Source organism: Myotis myotis, unplaced genomic scaffold, assembly GCF_014108235.1.
Source record: "Myotis myotis isolate mMyoMyo1 unplaced genomic scaffold, mMyoMyo1.p scaffold_m19_p_19, whole genome shotgun sequence".
NCBI lineage: Eukaryota > Metazoa > Chordata > Mammalia > Chiroptera > Vespertilionidae > Myotis > Myotis myotis.
In genome coordinates, this window is record NW_023416323.1 from 7,459,657 (window position 1) to 7,478,988 (window position 19,332).

Below are 19,332 nucleotides of genomic sequence, written 5' to 3' on the forward strand. Positions count from 1 at the left end.
CAACTTAGAGAAAGTCATCTCTGCAGCACTCAGGGTACCATGTGTCCACTGCTGGGTGACAGAAGTACAAGGGGCCTCATCCAGGAGGAGCCCATCAGCCAGACGTGCCTTTGGCAGTCTTTTAAATGTCCTCTGCCCCCACACACCCTGGCACAAAAGATGCAGGGAGAAAGGTGGGAAGAATAGAAGGACACTTCAAGAGATCTTGTTCAGGGATCCTCAAGAGCAGAAAACTCTAGGATGGGCTTGATTTAAAAGGGGGTATCGTGGTCATCCACAGGATGGGGCCCAACCTTCCCCAAGGACACACTCAAGAGAAAAGGGTGGGGACGCTATTGGCAATGGTGGGGAAACTCCCCAATTGAAGCCATGGGCTGATGGCTGAGGATAGCTTTTGGCTTTAGTTTCAGGATAAGAAAATATGTGTAGTCTGCAGCCTGGAGGCAGAGGAAGAACACAGTGTCTGCAGGCCCTTTCCCAGGGCCAAGAAGCCCAGACTCTGAAACCAGGCAGAGGCTTCCCAGTGTGGTGCACAGGCAGCCATTCATTCAGGAAATCTAAGCTGCATTCCTCCCAAGTGCCAGATACCCAGAGGTGGGGGATGGGCAATCTGGAGAGGAGGTCACAGCTCCCACCCCAGCCGGTTACATGGGGAAGCTGGTCACGGAGGGCTTAGGGAGTTCCTGTGAGGGGAAGAAGAAGGCTTTTCTCATTACACTTCCACCAGCTGCTTCTCGGAACTGCAGCTGTGCCTCCAACTCATTCCCTCTAATAACCCCCATAAGGAAGTAATGTTCCTACAACTGTGTAGATCCTTAGAGGGACAGGGAGATAAGGGCAGTGTGGGGGCTGGGGTTCTCAGGTATCCCAAAGCCCTTGGAATGTCCCTGGTAGGCTGTTCTACAGCTTTGTCTAAGGCCTGAGGGTCACAGAATTGGGAGTGAACTAATTTGGACATGAAAAAAGAACGTTTTTAGCCTGAGTTTTTCTCCAAATGAAAACTGATGACTGCCACGGGCCTCTCCTCTAACCCCTTCTGTATTTACAAAATAGAATTTGAGCAAAATAAATGCAGCTGTGAGAAGCAGAAGGCTGGAGGGCAGCCAGGAGGAAAGATCCATGCAAGGACAGAAAATCTCAGGGCCTAATTAAATCTTTGGGCTTTGATTTTTTTTTAAACAAACACCAACTACTCCGACTGTGGTATCTAAGGCTTGGCACCCTTCTCTGGAGAGGTCCCAGGGCAGCAGGGGCAGGGGAAGTCTTGGAACTCTCTATAGGCACTCTAGCCTAGAGTCTTGGCCACACTCTCAGAGTACTGTCACTAATGGCAATTAGTTTTCTTTGTTTTTTGAAATGCTGGGACAACATGGATGTTGTGCATAGGAAAACTGCTCTGACTAATGAGAACTTTTGAGTCTAGGCTGATGGGGAGCAGCTGAACTCCATCAGGCTTCACCTAGTCTCCAAAAGTGCCTGTGACCACAAGACAAGAACCCGCTGCTAGAGGGACAGCACATTGTTGCTCTAGTAGGAGGGCTTGAAGTAGAAAGTTACAGTCCTGAGAATCCCCATGGGGCACAGAAGGATCCTGGGTAATCAGTCAGAGGACAAATTCTCCCAGGCCATGTAGCCAGCGAAGTCTGGTCATTGACCTTTGGGCTTGCACTCCCTGCCCCAGAGCACTGACACTGGGCCTCAAGTGCCCTTCTACCTTCTGCATCCCCTCCTGCCCACAGATACCAGGCAGGGCCTAAGGGCAAATGTGCTCCTGGCACAGAGATGTCATGTCACTTGTCTGTCAGTGCCCCCAGGGTACAAGTCAAAGCCGTTCCTCTCCCTGCAGAGGAAGCATGCCCTGCGTGATCAGGGGCACTAGATTCCTCCGTCTTGGGCTGGATTATTCTGTGGGAGGGGAGGGGAGACTGTGGGCCCAATGCCACACTGAGGCAATCACTGTGGTCACTGTTAAGAATATATCGGGGCTTTAAGCACACCCAGTGTTCTACCATCAGCACAACTTCTGAGGCAGAGGTCAGGCCTCAGAGCTTGCAGGTCAGAAACTGAGCTGCCCAATCCAAGCTCACCTTCTGCCCCGATGGAGACCAGCTTGACTCCTTTGCTAGCAATGAAATCCAGTGCTTTGTTCACATTGTTGATTTTGTGCACTCTCATCTTGCCTCGCTCTGGCTTAGGTAACCGCTCACCTGAGAAAGAAGAGAAAAAAAGAAAAGCTCTAGGGTCCCCATTGCTGCCACAGAACGGGCTGCCACAGCACTCTGGGCCCATCCCAAAAGGCCCATGCTCAGACACACTGCTACTTCAGCCACACAGCAACTTGCTACTCTTCCCAGTAGCAACAGGACAGAGGGGGTGGGCCATGTCCTGGGGCCTGCTGTGACAGGTACCCGGTTCCAGGTGGGGTGTGCTTCATGAGAGAGGAGTCTCACCTGAGATGACCTCCAGGAGGAGCATGAGCTTGAGCCCATCTCGAAAGTCCTCGTCGATGTTCTCGATCTGCGTGCCGGCCTTCCGCAGGTGGGAATTGCACCAGGCTGTGAAGGTCTAGGGAAGCAAAGCAGAGAGTGGCCAGGAGGGTCAGTCAGCATGGCTGTTGGGGCTTCTAGCAAAAGGGCTGGGCCATAGCCCTGGGCTTCACCCTTTATATATACTGTTTCTAATCATTACAACTCAGCAGGTTGATCTGAGGAAACTGAGGCTCGGGGTGTTTGACAGGCCCACTGCACAAACACCTAGGTGAAAAGGGGCAGAGCACAGACTGGAACCTAAGTCTGCCACCCTTGGAACAAGTGCCCTCTCCAAGACATCCTAAACCTAGCACAGGTAGCAGACAGAGGTGCCACAACCTGTGGTTTGCTTGTTCAATCACACAAACCTATCCGACTAAGTACCAGGCCCAAGTGTGAAAACAAGAGGTAGGGGCCCTGCTCCTGTAGAGCAGCGGTCGCCAACCTTTCGGACCTCGTGGACCACCAGTGGTCCGCAGACTACCGGTTGGCGACCGCTGCTGTGGAGCTATGTTCTCTTGGGCAGACACGGCCAGCCCTCATTCATCCAGTGGACTGGCCAGATCACAAGCACCAGCTAGTACTGCCTCCACCCACCTGCCCTGTAGAAGCTTGGGCAGCCACTTCCCCATCTCTGGCACAGAGATGACCTGGGACAGGAAAACAGCTGGAAAAGTAAAGCCTCCTATAAATTCAAGGTTTCCTTATGTTAGTGTCCCTTGGGAGCTTTGAGTGGCCTACCAGCAAGCACCTCCCCTGTGCACGTCCTCACAGTTTGCTTTCCTATTGGCCACATGTCCTCTCTTCCCTGGGGAACATTCCACATCCCACCCTTCCAAATCTTAAGATCAATGTATCTTAGAGAGGGATGCCAGGCAAGTGGGAGGCAGGCCCCTCCTCCCCCAGTCAAACAACTGTTTCTGAGGAGGAAGTTTCTGAGGATCAGTGGGCATGAGGATGCTGGAAGGTGAAAGGGAGTTTTCAGGTAAAGAGGGCCATAGACAAGAAGCCCAAACCTGAACACAGAACACCCAAATCACGGCACTTGGCCTTCTGGTGGTGGCCAGCCACTCAGCCCCCTGCTGGTTGGGGCATGTTATCAGATGTCAGCACCAGGGAAGCATGTCACACCAATTAAAGGTGGACATGCCCAGACTCCTTCTGGGAAACCGGCCCACTCAGCCTCCCAAAGCAGGGTGTGGGAAAAGCCTCAACCAGTTTCTCATAGGAACCTCTACCCTCTTCATTCTGCAGGGGTCAGTGTGCACGTGGGCAGACAGCCAGGAATGTGCAAGAGCACACACTCCGTGCTCAGGTACAGGCACAGGCAGAGGCCACGTGGGGGTGAGGGGCTTCCAAGAAGCCTCTGGCCAAACACTATGTGTTCCGATAATGTCACCAGTCCTGCTCATTCAGAGACTCAACACAGGGTCATTCCCAGACAAAGAAGCTGCCTAATTAACATGCTGTACTACAATGGGGACCACGAGAGGTTTCCTTCCAAACCTGAGTGCGGGGAGGGGAGGGCATGGGACAGGATGGGATGGACTGCCGGTGGCCCAGGACTCCCCCGTCTGCCTCTTGACAACTATGAATTCCTCCGCCTAAGAGACAGAAAGCCCCTTCCTGTTTGAGGCTGTTCCCATTGCCTTGTTCCTGCCTCACCTTAGCCAGCAACTGCCTTTTCCTCAAACCAGCCTGAAAGGCAGCTCCTCGGGGGGTGCCTGCACCAACTTGCTTGCTCTGACCCGATTCTGACCTGGATGCCCCCTCCTTTGTGTCTGATCTCTCAACAATTATGCATTGTCCCCTGCCTCCCATAGCTGTGAGCTACTTTGAACTCTGGCCACCAAGCAGGTTCTCATTAAGGAATGTATGAATTTGCCTTCCCTATCAAATTCCCACACTGCCCCTATGCAATTCTGAATTCAGACAAACCAGGGCTAGAATGCTGGTTACACCTCTCATGTGGGCAAGTTACCCATCCTAGCATCTGCTTCCTCATCTGTAACGTGATGATGAAGATGGCACTGGGGTCACGGTCAGTGTGAGGACTCAAGGTGACAATGCCTGTAGAGCGCATAGCAGGTGCTCAGAAAATGTTCTCAATACGTCCCTGTGCCTCCCCTGAAATCCCGCCTGCCTCCTCCAGAGTGCTTTCTCTGTGCCCTGCCAGCCCGCATTGGTACACAGCCCTCAGCATCTGACAGCCTCCTCCTCTTCTGGATCTCACTGGAGGTTCCGTGCACATGTGCACACTCCCATGGGGTAGGAATTACTCCTCACATCTCACATGTTTTTATAATGCCCAAAGCACAGCTGGTCTCAGTGGTGGGCAGCGAGTACACATGGAACTCAGCTGACCTGTAAAGCCAAGGGCAGTAGCAGGCGGGGCTAAGGCAGGAAATGACAGGGGATGCTGAGCCTCTGATCTTGCATGTGCCTGATAGATGCTGTTGGGCAGTAAAGTGGCCAATCACATCTCACGGCTGAGAGGATGCAAGAGGGCAGTTCCCAGAGGGCAAGCCTTATTGGTGTTCTGCTGCTGCTGAGGCCAAGATCTAGGCACCTGGTCTGCAAGCATGGCTGAGCAAGTGTCTCAATGGCAGCTCCACTGCCTGGATTATACTTGCATGCTCTGAAGGGGCACAAGTCTGGGTTTAAATGCCAGCTCCTCAGCTAACTTGTTCTGTGTTTCCAATCAAGTGACTTGACCTATTATACCTGATTTTTCCTTCTCTATAGGATAAACTTACCAAACCTACCTCCTGTAGTTGTTGCAAGATTAAATGGGGGGGGGGGGCCAGTATGCTTTAAAGCCTCTTACACAGGGTTAGCATGAAGTGTCAAATGAGCCTGGCCAGTATGTCCTGCACACCGAAAGGTTGCTGGTTTAATTCCCAGTCAGGGCACATACTGGGTTGTGGGTTGATCCCTGGTTGGGGCATGTGCAGAAGACAACCAATCAATATTTCTCTTTCTTTCTTTCTCTCTCTCTCTCTCTCTCTCTCTCTCTCTCTCTCTCTCTCTCTCTCCTCTCTCTCTCTCTCTCTCTCTCTCTCCCTCTCTCTCTCTCTCTCTCTCTCTCTCTCCCCCTCCCTCCCTCCCTCCCTCCCTTCCTTTCTCTGAGCATGTTCTAGGGTGAGGATTAAAAAAAAAATCTCTATATATAAAACCCTAATATGCAAATAGACTGAACGGCATAACAACCGGTCGCTATGATGTGCATGAACACCAGGGGGCATGAGCGAAACATGGCAGGCATCGACCACAGCGAGATGGTGGAGCAGGTGAGCAGGGGCGCCAGACCAAGGCGGGGCACCTGTTGCTGTCATTGGGGCCAGCCTCCAGTGGTTACTGAAAATTCTTTGCTCCCACATGCCACGGTCCCACCTGGCACTCACACCTGCTGCTGGCACTGGAGCCACTGCTCACACCCATTGCAAGTGCCCAGCACCAGTCCCTATCGCTTGGCGCCATAAGCAGGTGCAAGTGGCGGCTGCGGCCCCAATCATCCCTGAGGGCTTCTCCACCTCCCCCTGTTCCTGAGGGGCGATTGGGGCAGCAGCCGCCACTCGCACCTGCTGCTGGCGACGGCCCCAATCACTCGGCACCATCAGTGGGTGCAAGCAGCAGCGGGAGCTGCCAGCAGACAGACCAAGGGCTGCAGCAGGAGGGGCTAGGTAGGGGCGCAGAGGACGGACCGAGACCTGCCTCTGTGCCCACTGCAGCCTCGCAGCCACAGTTCAAGGGGCACAGATTCGTGCACTGGGCCCCAAGTAATAAAGTGCCATTTGAACGGTGTGAGCACACATATCCACACTGCTGCCTCCCTCTCTGCAAAGACCCTTACCCCACCCCCATGGTTTGAAATGGAAACAAGATTGCAGGAGATCCTCTCAAGATGCACCCCAACCTGTGGAGGCTTTGAACAATCTTGCCTTGTTGGGTTCACACCATCTTTGCTCACAAGGTCACTGCACTACCCATGTCCAAACACATGTCCCATCTCTGCCCTCTGCTCATCTTCTCCGAGCAGAAAGCAAGTGCCCTGGCTTAGGACCCACACAGACCTGGGTTCAAATCTTGTCTCTGCCATTGAGGCAATCTGCCAAAAGTGTAACCTTGGGCAAGCAATGAGCCTTGGCTTCCTTGTTGATGAAATAAAGATAATAATCTCTTCATTTAAATGAAGATCAGACAAAATAATGCAAGTAAACCACTTAGGACTGTGCCTGGCACAAATTAAGTGCTCAGTGCTACATACATGTCAAGAAAGATCTATTTTTAAATAAGTGGTAACTCTGCCATGTACTTCTGTCTCCCTGGCTAGAGGCAGGCAGAGTCCCAAGCAGAACACTGAGCAGGTGCATGGGGAGAATATCCACTTACCTGGCCTAGGTGGTGAGTAGGAAGAACTCCCTCCTGAACCTGACAGACACAAAACGGAACTCCACCCACAGGCTTCCCCCGCCTCAATCCATGCCCTGCTTGGCACTGTTTTCTCTCCTGAAAGTTGAGAGGCGTCTACTGACACTGGAGGCTCATGGAGCCCTGAGCTCTGAGCAAGAACAGCATGACCTTGTGAGGCCATCTTCAGGGAACTGCAGAAGGTCATTTTTCCATGCAGTATGACTGGTGAATAGGAGCTGGAATTCAAATAGGATATTAAAAATTTATAGCTTTTTCTAGTTGGTTACAAAAATAGCATTCTGCTTATACACTCTTCCTACCTGGATTTAGACTAAGATGTGTGGAGTGGATAGTGCCGAGGGGCAGTTTCTAAAGATGGAGGCCTCATGAGCAAAATTCAGCTATGCAAAATTCTCAGTCTGACAGCAGGGCCCACCTGCTCCCACGCCCCAGGCCACTGCGGGGTTGGTACACATCCATTCCTCAACAAGCATTTGCTGAGTGTCAACCCAAGGCCAGGCACTGCACCGAGGACATAGTGAGCCAAAGCAGACACAGACTGCACTCTACGGAGTTCCCAGTCTGATGAGGAAGAGGATCTCATTAATCAAGCAAATACTCAGTACAGAAAGAAAAGTGATAACATTAACAACCGTAGCAGATGCTTCCATAGAGCTAACTATGTGCCAGGCACTGTTCTAGGCAATTTGTCATCCTCAGAGCTATCTTCTGAGGTCAGTGCTATTACTGTCCTATTCTACAAATAGGACAAGGGTCTAAGACAGCGGTTCTCAACCTGTGGGTCGCGACCCCTTTGGCGGTCGAACGACCCTTTCACAGGGGTTGCCTAAGACTATCCTGCATATCAGATATTTACATTACAATTCATAACAGTAGCAACATTACAGTTATGAAGTAGCAACGAAAATAAATTTTATGGTTGGGTCACAACATCAAGAACTGTATTTAAAGGGCCAGAAGGTTGAGAACCACTGGTAAGAGGTGATGTGACTTGCCCACAGGTAGTTACACAGCTGGCAAGTTCTAGAGCTGGATTTAAAGCCAGGTACTAAGCTCCAGAGGCCAGGCCCTGATGTAGTATGTTGCACCTGTTCTCCTCTCTCACCACTGGAAAGGGAGTTAAAGAGAGGGTTCCATGTGCTGGGGTACAACTCCTGATGTAGTGGCAGGGGTAGACACGGGAAGTTTCCCTAAGGAGGTGATTCTCCAACTCTGATCTGACTGAGAATGAGTTAGTAATACAAATGTAAGGGAGACTTTCCAGATAATGGGAACAACAGGTGAAATAGCATGTTTCAAGAAGAAAGGAGTGAGGGGAGTAAGATGTGCCAGGAGGCGGGCAGACCAACCTCATCGGGCCTTCAAAAGGTCATGCTGGCTGCTGTTGCATGGGATTAAGCTGAAGGGGGCAAGGGTCAGTGTGGAAAAGAGGGTAGAGAGCTCTGAGAGAAATTTGCAGGAGGAAGGCAGAGGAGCCATGTTGGCAATGCCAGCTCACGATGTCAATTTCATTTGGGAGGGCCCAAAGGTGCCGGCCTCTGTGGGGAGGAGGGGAAAGCAAGAGCATCGAGCTCATCTGTATTTTACTGTCACGGGTCATTTTCCAGGGGCAGCGCTGACTGACTGGTGGCCATGTCCCCAGAGCTTCACCTAAGAGGCACTCAATGTATTCACTTGACTGACAAATCCTGACTTGGAACTCCTGCTAGGTACTTGCTATATAGGAGGAAGCAAAACAGACACAGAATTTACATTCTGATGGGGAGAGCATGCTAAAGGTTAACTACGCAATAACGGATCATTGCTAGTTCTTTCCATTTACACACAGTAACTCTTTAAAACCTCCAACCTCATGATCATGTGAGAGATTATCATCTCCATTTTAAGAGGAGACTGAGACAGAGAGAGGTTAAGTGACTTGCCGAGGGTCACACAGCTAATTAGGACAAACATGGGTAGTCACTCATTCCACAATGTTTTGAGTAGAGTGCCAGGTACCAGATGGGCAAAGCAAAGCGAGCAGAACCAAGTCAGCAAAAGCTCCAGCCCTACCTCAGTCCCAGGGCTGGAGGTGAGCTCACCAAGGCAGGCAGGCAGGCAGGACTGTGGCTCCAAAATTTGGCATGCTTTTTAGAGGATGGCCTAGGCCCAGTGTGTGAGGCAGGCACAATGCCAAAGGTGGCCCTGCTATTCCAAGTCTGTCCCTGTCATCCCATGAAGGGAGCTTGCACCCAGCCCTAGACCTATCTAGGCAGGAAGGATGTGGACTCGTCTGTCTTTCAGAACACACGTGAACAAAACCACAAAGAGCCTCCCAAACTTGCCTCTGCACACTGGCAGCCTGTTAGAGATTCTTCTCTAGTTGCTAAAATAGCACTGGGTATAGAGGAGGAGAGGGAGGGATAAAAGAAGAAAGACGAGCTTGTTGGTTCCATTGGGATCCACTGTTACCACTCCCTATGCTGAGGCCCCATGGTGCACCCAGGAAAGCAGGTTTCAGAGGGGCCCCAGAGCTGTTTCTGCTTTGTCACTCAATATGAAGGGGGAGGGAGAGGTGGCCTGGCATGGCTGGTCATAAAGTCCTTCCTGTGTCACAGGGACCCCTCCCAGCAGCAGGATGTGGGGTGGCTGGGTAAATGAATGATGGATATTGTTCGAGAGGTGACCTAAGCAGCCAGGAATGTGGCAGCAGTGGGCTTTAATGAGCCATTCGGGGATGACGCCCTCTCCCAACCCAAAGAGGTAAACCCTCTCTCTCTATGCTGGGGCGGGGGAGGAGGGGGGCGGTGTTACTGAGCAAGAAACAAACATTTGAAAGACACTGGCAATCCAGTGGTGTTCCAAAGGGCAGAGAGATGGAAAGTGCAAGAAGGATCCTGGTGGGGTGCAGCTGATCCAGCTAAAAAGCTTTTCTTCTACTCCCCCCCGCCCCAACGCAATGACTTCCTGCTACACAACATTTTCTTTAAGCCCAGAATGAAGGGACTCTTTTGCAAAGTCAGTTTTGACCTAGAAACAGCCCCCGCTCCAGGCTGAGGCAAGCATGCTGGCTTTTGATTATTAGCAAAGAAGAGCTCCTGGATCAGCGTCAGAGGCTGCACTATTCCTGCCCGCCCAGCAGAGGCTCACATGTGGATTCTGCTGACTCCAAGATTTTCGAAAAACCTGTTCACTGGCCCGCTGTGTACACCATGACCCTCTTTAAGCAGGAGGTCACAGGTCAACTGCTGCCCCAGGAACAGCAGCAAGTCTTTCCCCCAGGCCCAGGCTGACTGGAACTGGACACAGCACACTCCCCAAGTGTGTTCCTATGGTGCTACTTTTTAAACCTCATCTCTGCTATACCATGTAGGGCCTGCTGGTCCGCTGGGGCACTAGCTGCTTTGAGGGGGAGGGTACAGTTGCACCTCTTAAACTCCCACCTTGCCTGCTGTGGCCTCTGACACTGCCCATAGTTCCTGCTTCCCTAGGTCCTCAGGGAGGATGCCTGGGGCTTGGACATAGGGGAAGGAGAGCTATTTATTCCTAGGGTAGGCATCCACCCTTCTTATTGTCCATCTGCCAGGCTCCTGCCAGACCTCAGAGCACCTTTTCAGTTCTGAAAGCAGAGACTGCTCCCCTGGCCCTGGGCTTCATCGCTAGCTATGAAAGTGCTTTCAGGGCCCAAAGGCTAAGCCTTCTGGAATCTGGGTTACCAGGGGCCCAAGCAAAAAGGTGATTATTCTGGCAGTATCTGCATGGATCTGTCCAGGGTGTCTGTGAAGCCTCTGGAATGGTCTTGTGATGGTACATGTAAGCACTTGTTTGAAGATCCATTGCCTTCACCAGATCCACAGGAGAAAAAACAAGAGACCAGGTTGGGAGACAGAAAATGAACTAATCATGACAACATGGCCACAATTTAAGTGGGTTACAGCAACCACTAACTTGCATACAGTAGGTGCTCAATAAATGCTAGAATAAATAGAATGGTATCGGGGCTTCTCAGTCAGCCCTGCCAGCATGGGTACTGTGGCGTGGGGACACAAATGCATATCTAGCCAGGGGCAGAGTGGGCATGCTGTATGTGCCTGTCCCATGACAACATAAGCTAATCTGAAAGCAGTTACAAGGAGTATGGAATGCTTCTTTTGTGCCGGCCTCACGTTGCCTTATTCGGAGTCTTCTCAGCCTACATGAAAAATCTCTGATTTCCCAGTTGGAGGAGAGGTATAAATACTGAGTGGAATAGCAAGCATTCCAAGGGTCCTGCGTGTCCATCCAATAAACCAGCCCTTTCCCCTCTGCTCCCATCCCGTAGCCAATCCCCTGCGAGGCACCAGAAAGCATGCATGTCATTGCCGTAAAGGACGATTTTGGAGTGTAGTCCCTTTCTCATGAGGAACACTGGTCTAAGGCTTTATTCTAGCTCCTAATAGGATTGTTCCTTTCTTATCACTCAGGACTTCCCTCAGAGGCCATCATCCTAGGAGGCTTTCCCTGACTTATCTCTACCATGGAATTACTTTACTCTTGTTTTATCTATTCTCTGTATTTGTTACTATCAGAAATGATGTTCTGATTTGACTTTGAGTAGTGAGCACATCATGCAATATACAGATCTTGTAACATAGAAACCTGTACCTGAAACCTATATGTTCATGTTGACCAATGTCACTCCAACATATTTAAAAAAAAAAAAAAAAGAAATTATGTTCTTTGTCCACAACCAGTCTCCTTACCAAATGTAATATAAGCTCCACGAAAGTGGGATATTTTTTGCTGCAGGACTCCACTAACTTGCATACAGTAGGTGCTCAATAAATGCTAGAATAAATAGAATGGTATCGGGGCTTCTCATGCCTACTCATTTAATGACCCCATAGTTTCTAATCCCATTTTGCACTGGTGAGGGTTCCTACTTAGGGATAAAACTGCTTGCTTTCAGGAGGAATCCTGGAGCTGGAGCTATTCCCAAAACAAGCCAGTGCTCTCAGCTTGCCACTCCAATGGAACAGGAGCCCTCAGCAGCCGTTTGCTTAGGCACCTGAGGTCCCTGAACTTGCAGATATCCTGGTTTAAGGGCTGGGCCCAGATGGTGGGGTAGAAGCGGCTCGGCTGGAAGGAGGCAGGCTGAGGAAGGAACAATGTGACACAGAGCTCCAGAGCAAGGGCTCTTGGATCTTAATAAATGTGGGTTCAAATCCTTACTTCTCCACTTATTGTGTGTGGCCTCAGAAAACAAATTTCACCTCTCTAAGCTTCAGTTTCCTCCTTTGTAAAATGAGTATAAAGGTACCATGTGAGCCCTCAATAGGATAAGGTAGAGAAAGCATTAGTTTATCACATAGCCTAGCAGAGAGTGAGTAATCAGTAGATACCTTCATTACTATATGATTCCTGGACAGGAAGGTGCCTCAGTATTAGAGCTGCAGTTGGTGAAGGCAGACCCCTCTAGATTATTTTCCATTTTAAATATTTTTCTTTGGTAGCTTATGCTTTTGGTGTCCTATGGAATAAGCCATCACCTAATCCCAGGGTTATGATTTATGCCTATATTTTCTTCTAAATTTTATGGTTTTAGCTCTTACATTTTGGTCTTTGATCCAGCTGGAGTTTTTTGTATATGCTGTGAACTAGGGGTTCAACTCCATTCTTTGTATGTGGATATCTGGTTCTCTTAGCACTATTTACTGAAATCGTGCTGAGAGAAGGTGAACAGAGGGAGCAATGGGAGTATTTGCCCTGCCTCCAGATGCCCCTAGCCTGCAGCATTCTTTGCACCTCTCAGTTTTGTTCGGGAGTTCCCAAGGTGGTCCCATTGAATATGTTTTTTATTCTTATTGAAAGTGAACTGACAATAAATGTATGGGACCTAGGGGCTTCTTAAAAATGCCTAACCTTCACCCCAGGCCAAATGAATTCGATTTCCTGAAGGTGGGTCCTATACAATGATATTTTACAAAACTTACCAAGTGTGCCCTAGCCAGTTTGGCTCAGTGGATAGAGTGTCACCTGGACTAAAGGGTCCCAGCTTCGATTCTGGTCAAGGGCACATACTTGGGTTGCGGGCTCGATCCCTAGTGTGGGGTGTGCAGGAGGCAGCCGATCAATGATTCTCTCTCATCACTGATGTTTCTATCTCTCTCTCTCCCTCTCCCTTCCTCTCTAAAATCAATAAAAATATATTTAAAAAAAAAAAAACTTCCCAAGTGAGTCTAGCATGTGGCTGGGGTTGAGAACCACCCACTCTAATCTAACCCCCTCATCCTACAATTGAGGGATCTAGGGCCCAGGTAGAACCAGGGAGTCCTTGCCACTGGATTTGTTAGACTGCATTGGACCCTGGATGCTAAAAGACCAGAGAAGCAAGGGATAGGGAGCCCAGGGTAAGGAGGTGCCCCAGTCTGATCTTATCTTAACCAACCATCCAACCCAAAGCTACTGAGATTAGATGCCACAGAACTGGGTCCTCCCCAAGGGGGAAGAGCCTGGCCCCTGCCAACCTGTACAGAGTCCACAGAGAGATGAAAGTCCACAGAGAGATAAGTGTCTGAACTAAAGACAGGTGGGACCCACAGGGTAGAGGTCAGAGGCAGTACTCAGGTCTTAAAGGAGAGCTTTTCGGCAGGAAAAGGAGATGGGTGAGGTCTACCCTGAAATAGCTACCTTTAAAAGAGAAAACGTCCACTCCCAAAGGGCAATTTTTAAATTAGGGCAGCAGCAGAGGCTAGAGACCTGCCCTCCGCTTCCTCTGGCCCCGTCTGGCATTTTGCTGCAAATGGATTGGGCACAGGGCCCTTCACCTGCAGAACAGGGAGTCTGAACTACAAAAACCCCATTTACTGTCAATGGCTTATAGCTGAGCTCAGGTTTCGGGGTGGGAAGGGAGATTAAAGATCGTCTGGTTTAAACTCTGATCCTTCAAAAAGATACCGGAGAGAGCCAATTCTGGTCGTGAGACTGCTTGGCTTAGAATCCTAACAGGTGTCTAAGAGGGTCCAGTTTTAGTTGGGACAAATCCTCCCATGGCGTGTTCATCCAGATAATGGGAATTTGGCATTTGAGGAGAAGTCAGAAGGGGCAATTGATGAGACTCTTCAGGCAAGGGCTACTTCTGCCCTGGGCTACTGGGACCGCCTTGGGAACTCCCCAACAAAACTGAGAGGTGCAAAGACTGCTGCAGGCTAGGGGCATCTGAAGGCAGGGCAAACACTTCCATTGCTCCCTCTGTTCACCTTCTAGCAGACAGTTTTTTTTCTGCTGGAATTTACAAGATCTATAATTGAGCCTTGCTGGTTGGTGGAAGGGCAATTACGCCAAGCTGAGTGGATTTCACCTTTGACAACTAAAACTCCTCCTTGCTGATCTTTTATTCCTGTTTTGGGATGATCTGATTCCATGGTCTGCCTATCTGGTCAGAAGCCTTCTGCTGCTCCAGTGAAAGCAAGGAAATGTGCTTGGGGTGGGCACCATGGCTAGGATGAGGCAGGTTGGTCTGGAAAAGTGTGCTCTTGACACACTGGGGGAAACTGGGCAGTGCTCACAGACATGCCCTTGTTTCACATATACTCTGGCGGCCCACTGGCTTCCCACTCTCAGAACCTGGGTGTAAGATGATCCCTTTGAGAAGCAGGGTGAGTTTGGAGGCCAAGAGAATATAGGGCATTTATCTGCATGATCAATTCCTCTCATCTCTGAGTGGACCAGCACTGGCAGGGGGCCCACAGAGATGCTGGGTCCTTGTCAGCCAGCCTGCCCTTTGCCGAGGTTCAGTGCAGCTCCTCTTTGGGGCTGGCAGCCAGCAGGGATCAGGGAGTACTGGATGAGGGAGTGAATGAACCCATCAGTCAATCTGGGAGGTGCCTCAGACCAGAAATTCCTGGCTTGGAGTCTGGAGTTTGCCAAGAAGTAACTGGTGGTGTTCAGAGTTACCTACTCTTACCCTTGGCCTCGTGTAGCTCTACTTCCTGGCATGGCACTAGGATGGTGTTGGGGGCACAGTTTTTGTGGTTTAAGAAATCATTCTGGATTTGAGGTCTTTTGTGTGTGTGTTTTTTTCTTTGTCATATTAACTCTATCTTAGACCCCTTGGACACATGAGATGGACAATATTAATAGTATTTTGGGAGAGTCTTAAAAACAAAATAAGGTTCTATAGCCAAAGAGTGATTATAGGATTGGGAGGAACCAATACAGAGAGACTGAAACCTCTGACTCAGATTGCTCCATTAAAAATAGTGAAACCATTTGCCCTGGCAGGGTGACAAGGCTAGACTCTCACCCTGGCTCTCCCTACCTACAGGCCTTCCTGGGGCTGGCACTAAGGGCTGGCCAAACCATACAGGAGTCATAAGGAGTGGCTGTTTCCAAGAACAGTGTGAGGTCAGAGGAGAAAGGGGCCCCCACCACTTTCAGGGACAGTTCTGACTCTGGCTCTGTAACAACAAAGGAGTGTCTGCCTCTGTGTATGGGGGGGTGGGCTGTAATGGGGTGCCATCATGAAGGTGTGGGTTATTTTAAAGGGAGGGACTCAACATACCAGTTCACTATGCCCCATTAAAGCTATAAGGGGCTGAATGGGTGGGGTAGGGCTTACCCTAATTGTACAAATGACTCATTTATTGAGCACATTCTGTGTACCAGGATTTGTTGAGTGCTCTACATTTTACAGATAAGGCTCCAAATGCTGAAGTTATCTGCCCATGGACACAGAGCTGGTAGGTGTCAGAGCTGGGACCCACTTCATCTCCTAATTAACCTCAACTCTGGCCAAGGTTGCTTTCCATTTCTGTTTCTTTCCCTGTCAGGTCCTTGTGAGTTACCTCACATAGTTTCTCTCATCTGATTCACTCTATGGAAGATATAAAACCAATTGCTACCCAGGAGGCCCTTGGCCAATTCCATCCACCATAAACTCAGCAGGCCTAGTGCTGGGCTGCAGGGTGAGTCATGGGAGAAGGACAAGTCAGGTGACCCAGTGAGAATCAGAGCTATGCTGAGGTGTCCTAGTTACCTTGACATTCCTGTAATTCTGCCAAGGTAAAAAGAAACCTGAGGAGTTTGCCTTATATGGGCACAATGACAGATTTCGACACCACGTGTTAACTGATCCTGCATCAAATCCGTTCAGGATTGCATAGAAGATAAAGGTGCTCTGAAAGAATAGGAAATAACAATTTATGATAGGTGGGGCTAATTGCCGATGACTCATAAAGCTAAGGTGCAGCCCAACTGCCATTGTGTGCCTTTAGAGAAGAGTGGGATAAAGTCAGTGGCTCCTGGGCTAAGTGGCTATATCACTCTTCTCCCCACACATGGCAGGGGAGGCCTGGCTTTAGACACCTCCTTCTGTTCTCAGGGCCAGATTCAAGGCAAGGCCCAAAGGAAATCAATTTCAGGCTGGAACAGACCAGAAAGTCCTGTTGAGGTTCAGAGACTGGGCCTCACAGGATTCCAGTCATCCCATCCTGGGCCCAAAATGTTGGCATAACACATCTTCCCCCCAAAGGGCAAGACTCACTGCTCTGAGCCTCTCCCAAACTTCATTCATTAATTCCAATTTTAAAATGTATCGAGCGCTTACCACATGCCACCTACTACTCTGAGCACGAGAACTAAATGGACAAATATTCCTGCCCTCATGAAGCTTACGTACTAGTGGCGGAGACAATACATAGGAAAAAACGGTATTGGATAGTGATGGTGCAATAAAACAGGGTAATGTGGTGAAGAGTAAATAGAGGAGGCGGTCAGCCGGGTAGGGAATCAAGTTTAGCCAATCAAGGAAGACCTCTCTATGGATGGGACATTTGAGCCTGAACAAACAGAAAAAGTCAACCAACGGACAAGTAGATGGAACATTAATTATTCCAGGGGGCCTAGAGGAAGAGTATTGGAGCATTTACATTGTACCTTATAGGCCATGGGGGTGGGGGGTAAAAAAAGAAAGAAAAGCAGGAGTCCTTTAAAAAAAAAAAGTTTTTAAAAAAAACAAACCAACAAAGGGAAGACAAGAAGGCCTGCATCCCAAAGTTCCCCCAATGTCTGGCCTGTTGTCCACAGATGGGACCTGACAGGGAGAACCAGATAATGGCAACCTGAATTCAAGTCAGGGTTGCCCAAAGTTGCCCAGTGGGAGCAAACCCTTGCATGAGTTTCTAACTTCCACAGCATTCTCTCCGGGGGGGGGGGGGGGGGGGGGGGGGGGGAAGAAAGAACTAACTAAAGACAGAGCGAATAAGAAAGCCTCAGTTTAGTTAACTAAACATCTATTAAGGTGAAACTGGCCTTCAAGTAGCTAGCTTCCCATCTTCTGGGGGACCTGAGCTTCAGAACAAGTAAAGACAGTCACAACCAAGAATGTGGGGAGATCCGCAGAACCTGCCAGTCCTACCCTGGAGGAGTGCATGGTCTGGTTGGAGAGGGACACTGGTGAGCCAGCCCCTGCTGGGCAGTGTGATCTGAGGACAACAGAGGTCAGGTGACACCTGATCGGGGCCATGAAAGAGGAGAGCTATTTCGATAGGTGGTGACCTGGGAAGAAGATTGTTCCATGTAGTGGGAACATCAAGAGCAAAAAAAAAACACACAAATATGCAGGAGATGTTTGGGAACCTCTAAAGGAGGTGGCAGGAGATGGTGTCAGTTGGGGTCAGAAGGTAGAGAGACCAAAAAAAACTAAGATTTGTTCTCTGGGTAGTGGGGTGATGGGAAGATTTCTCAGTGACCTGGTTAGATATGAGTCTTGGAGAGATAATGTTCATGGAGACACTGAGGTGAATTAGGAGACTGGAGTGAAGCCAGGTAGGAGCTGCTTCGGGAGACCTGAGCACAGGAATGATGATAATGATGGTAGTGGTGGTGGGAGCCAACACACTTCCTGGGTGATGGGCATGGTACAAAAGGCACACAGGTACTAACACACTCGAGTCTCACCACAGCCTCTGGAGGCAGACATTATCCCCACAGGGTGGTTAAGGCATTCTCCCGAAGTCACCCAGCTCAAGGTAGCAAGTGGCAGCACTATAGTTTACACCCAGGCTATCTGACTTTGGAATCTGCACTTTTAAGCACCCACTATGTGGTCCTGACTTAGGATAACAGTAGTAACAAAAGAAAGGAAAAAGGTTAGGATGCTGAGAGACATATAAAAGAAAAAAATATGTAAAACTTGGTTCCCATTACAGACAGGGTGAGGATAAAAAATGATTCCAAGGTTTTGGACTTGGATGACTAATGTCAAACCGGGTATGGAGAACCCAGAGAGGGACTGGAAAGAGAGTTTGATTGGGGACATGCTGACAATTAGGTATGTGCTGCACAGCCAGCATCATTCAGAAACTGAGGTCTATGCCCAGCTGGCATGACTCAGTGGTTGAGTGTCAACCTATGAATGAGGAGATCATGGTTTAATCCTGGTCAGGGCACATGTCCGCGTTGTGGGCTCGATCCCCAGTGTGGGGTGTAAAGGAGGCAGCCAATCAATGATTCTCTCTCATCATTGATGTTTCTATCTCTCTCACCTTCTCCTTTCTTCTCTGAAAGCAATAAAAATATATATATTTTTTAAAAAGACACCGATGTCTAAACCTCGTCAAGAAGGTCATTTATTCACACACCTTCATTCCGTCACTCATGTAACCATTTCATTCCTGAGCTTCTCCTAAGGCCGGGCATGGTGATGGTGCTGGGGATACAGAGAGAAATAAGAAAAGGATCTTCCATGAAAGACCTCCCAGTCTAATAGAGAAAAGAGACATGCTAGTAAATAACCGCTCTGGAGAGTAATAAGTGCATCAGGACTAGAGATATGGGAGTTATCCACAGAAGCGTGCAGCTTATGACTAGGGGAGGGTGGGCAGATAAAATACTCCAGGGAAAGGACATTGTGGAATGTCCACATTTAAGGAGCAGAATTCAGAGACAGGGAATGAGAAGGAAGAGAAACAGCGAGAAGGTCATGTCAAGGAAGGCAAAAGGAGGCATTTTGAGTTTGAGTCTGAAGAAAATGGTCAGAAGCATCAAGTATAACTGTAATTATATAAAGAACATGTACATCGAAATCTATTAGGAACATACTAAAGCACTTATAGGTGATGGCTGGGATTGTCTTTAAAATTCTCTAAGGAGGGAGTATGTTGGGAGAAACTGATGGAACAAGTCTGGCAAAATGCTGATAATCATTGATGCTGGGTGATGAGTACATGAGGATTCTCTCTTCTTTTGCACATGTGTGTGTGTGTGTGTGTGTGTGTGTGTGTGTGTGTGTGTTTAAGGATCATGCATTGCAGAGAAGTTACGAAGAGAGGGTAGGGCCTACCGCCTATACTATAGCACCTAATACAGCACCTGGCACATAGGAGGTGCCAAATACATCCTGACTAGGTGG

At 49.3% G+C, this 19,332-nt stretch overlaps 1 protein-coding gene across 2 annotated transcripts in view; it reads right to left on the reverse strand.

The window, feature by feature from the left end:
* Window positions 1–19,332, reverse strand: part of ACTN4 (actinin alpha 4) — a 76,355-nt gene that overhangs the window by 26,207 nt on the left and 30,816 nt on the right. For both annotated transcript variants that reach the window (XM_036346305.1, XM_036346304.1), the window contains exons 2-3: window positions 2,451–2,565; window positions 2,088–2,207 (exon numbers count right to left, since the gene is read on the reverse strand). In XM_036346305.1, coding sequence (XP_036202198.1) covers window positions 2,088–2,207; window positions 2,451–2,565 — 235 coding nt within the window. The remainder of the gene's footprint in view (window positions 1–2,087; window positions 2,208–2,450; window positions 2,566–19,332) is intronic.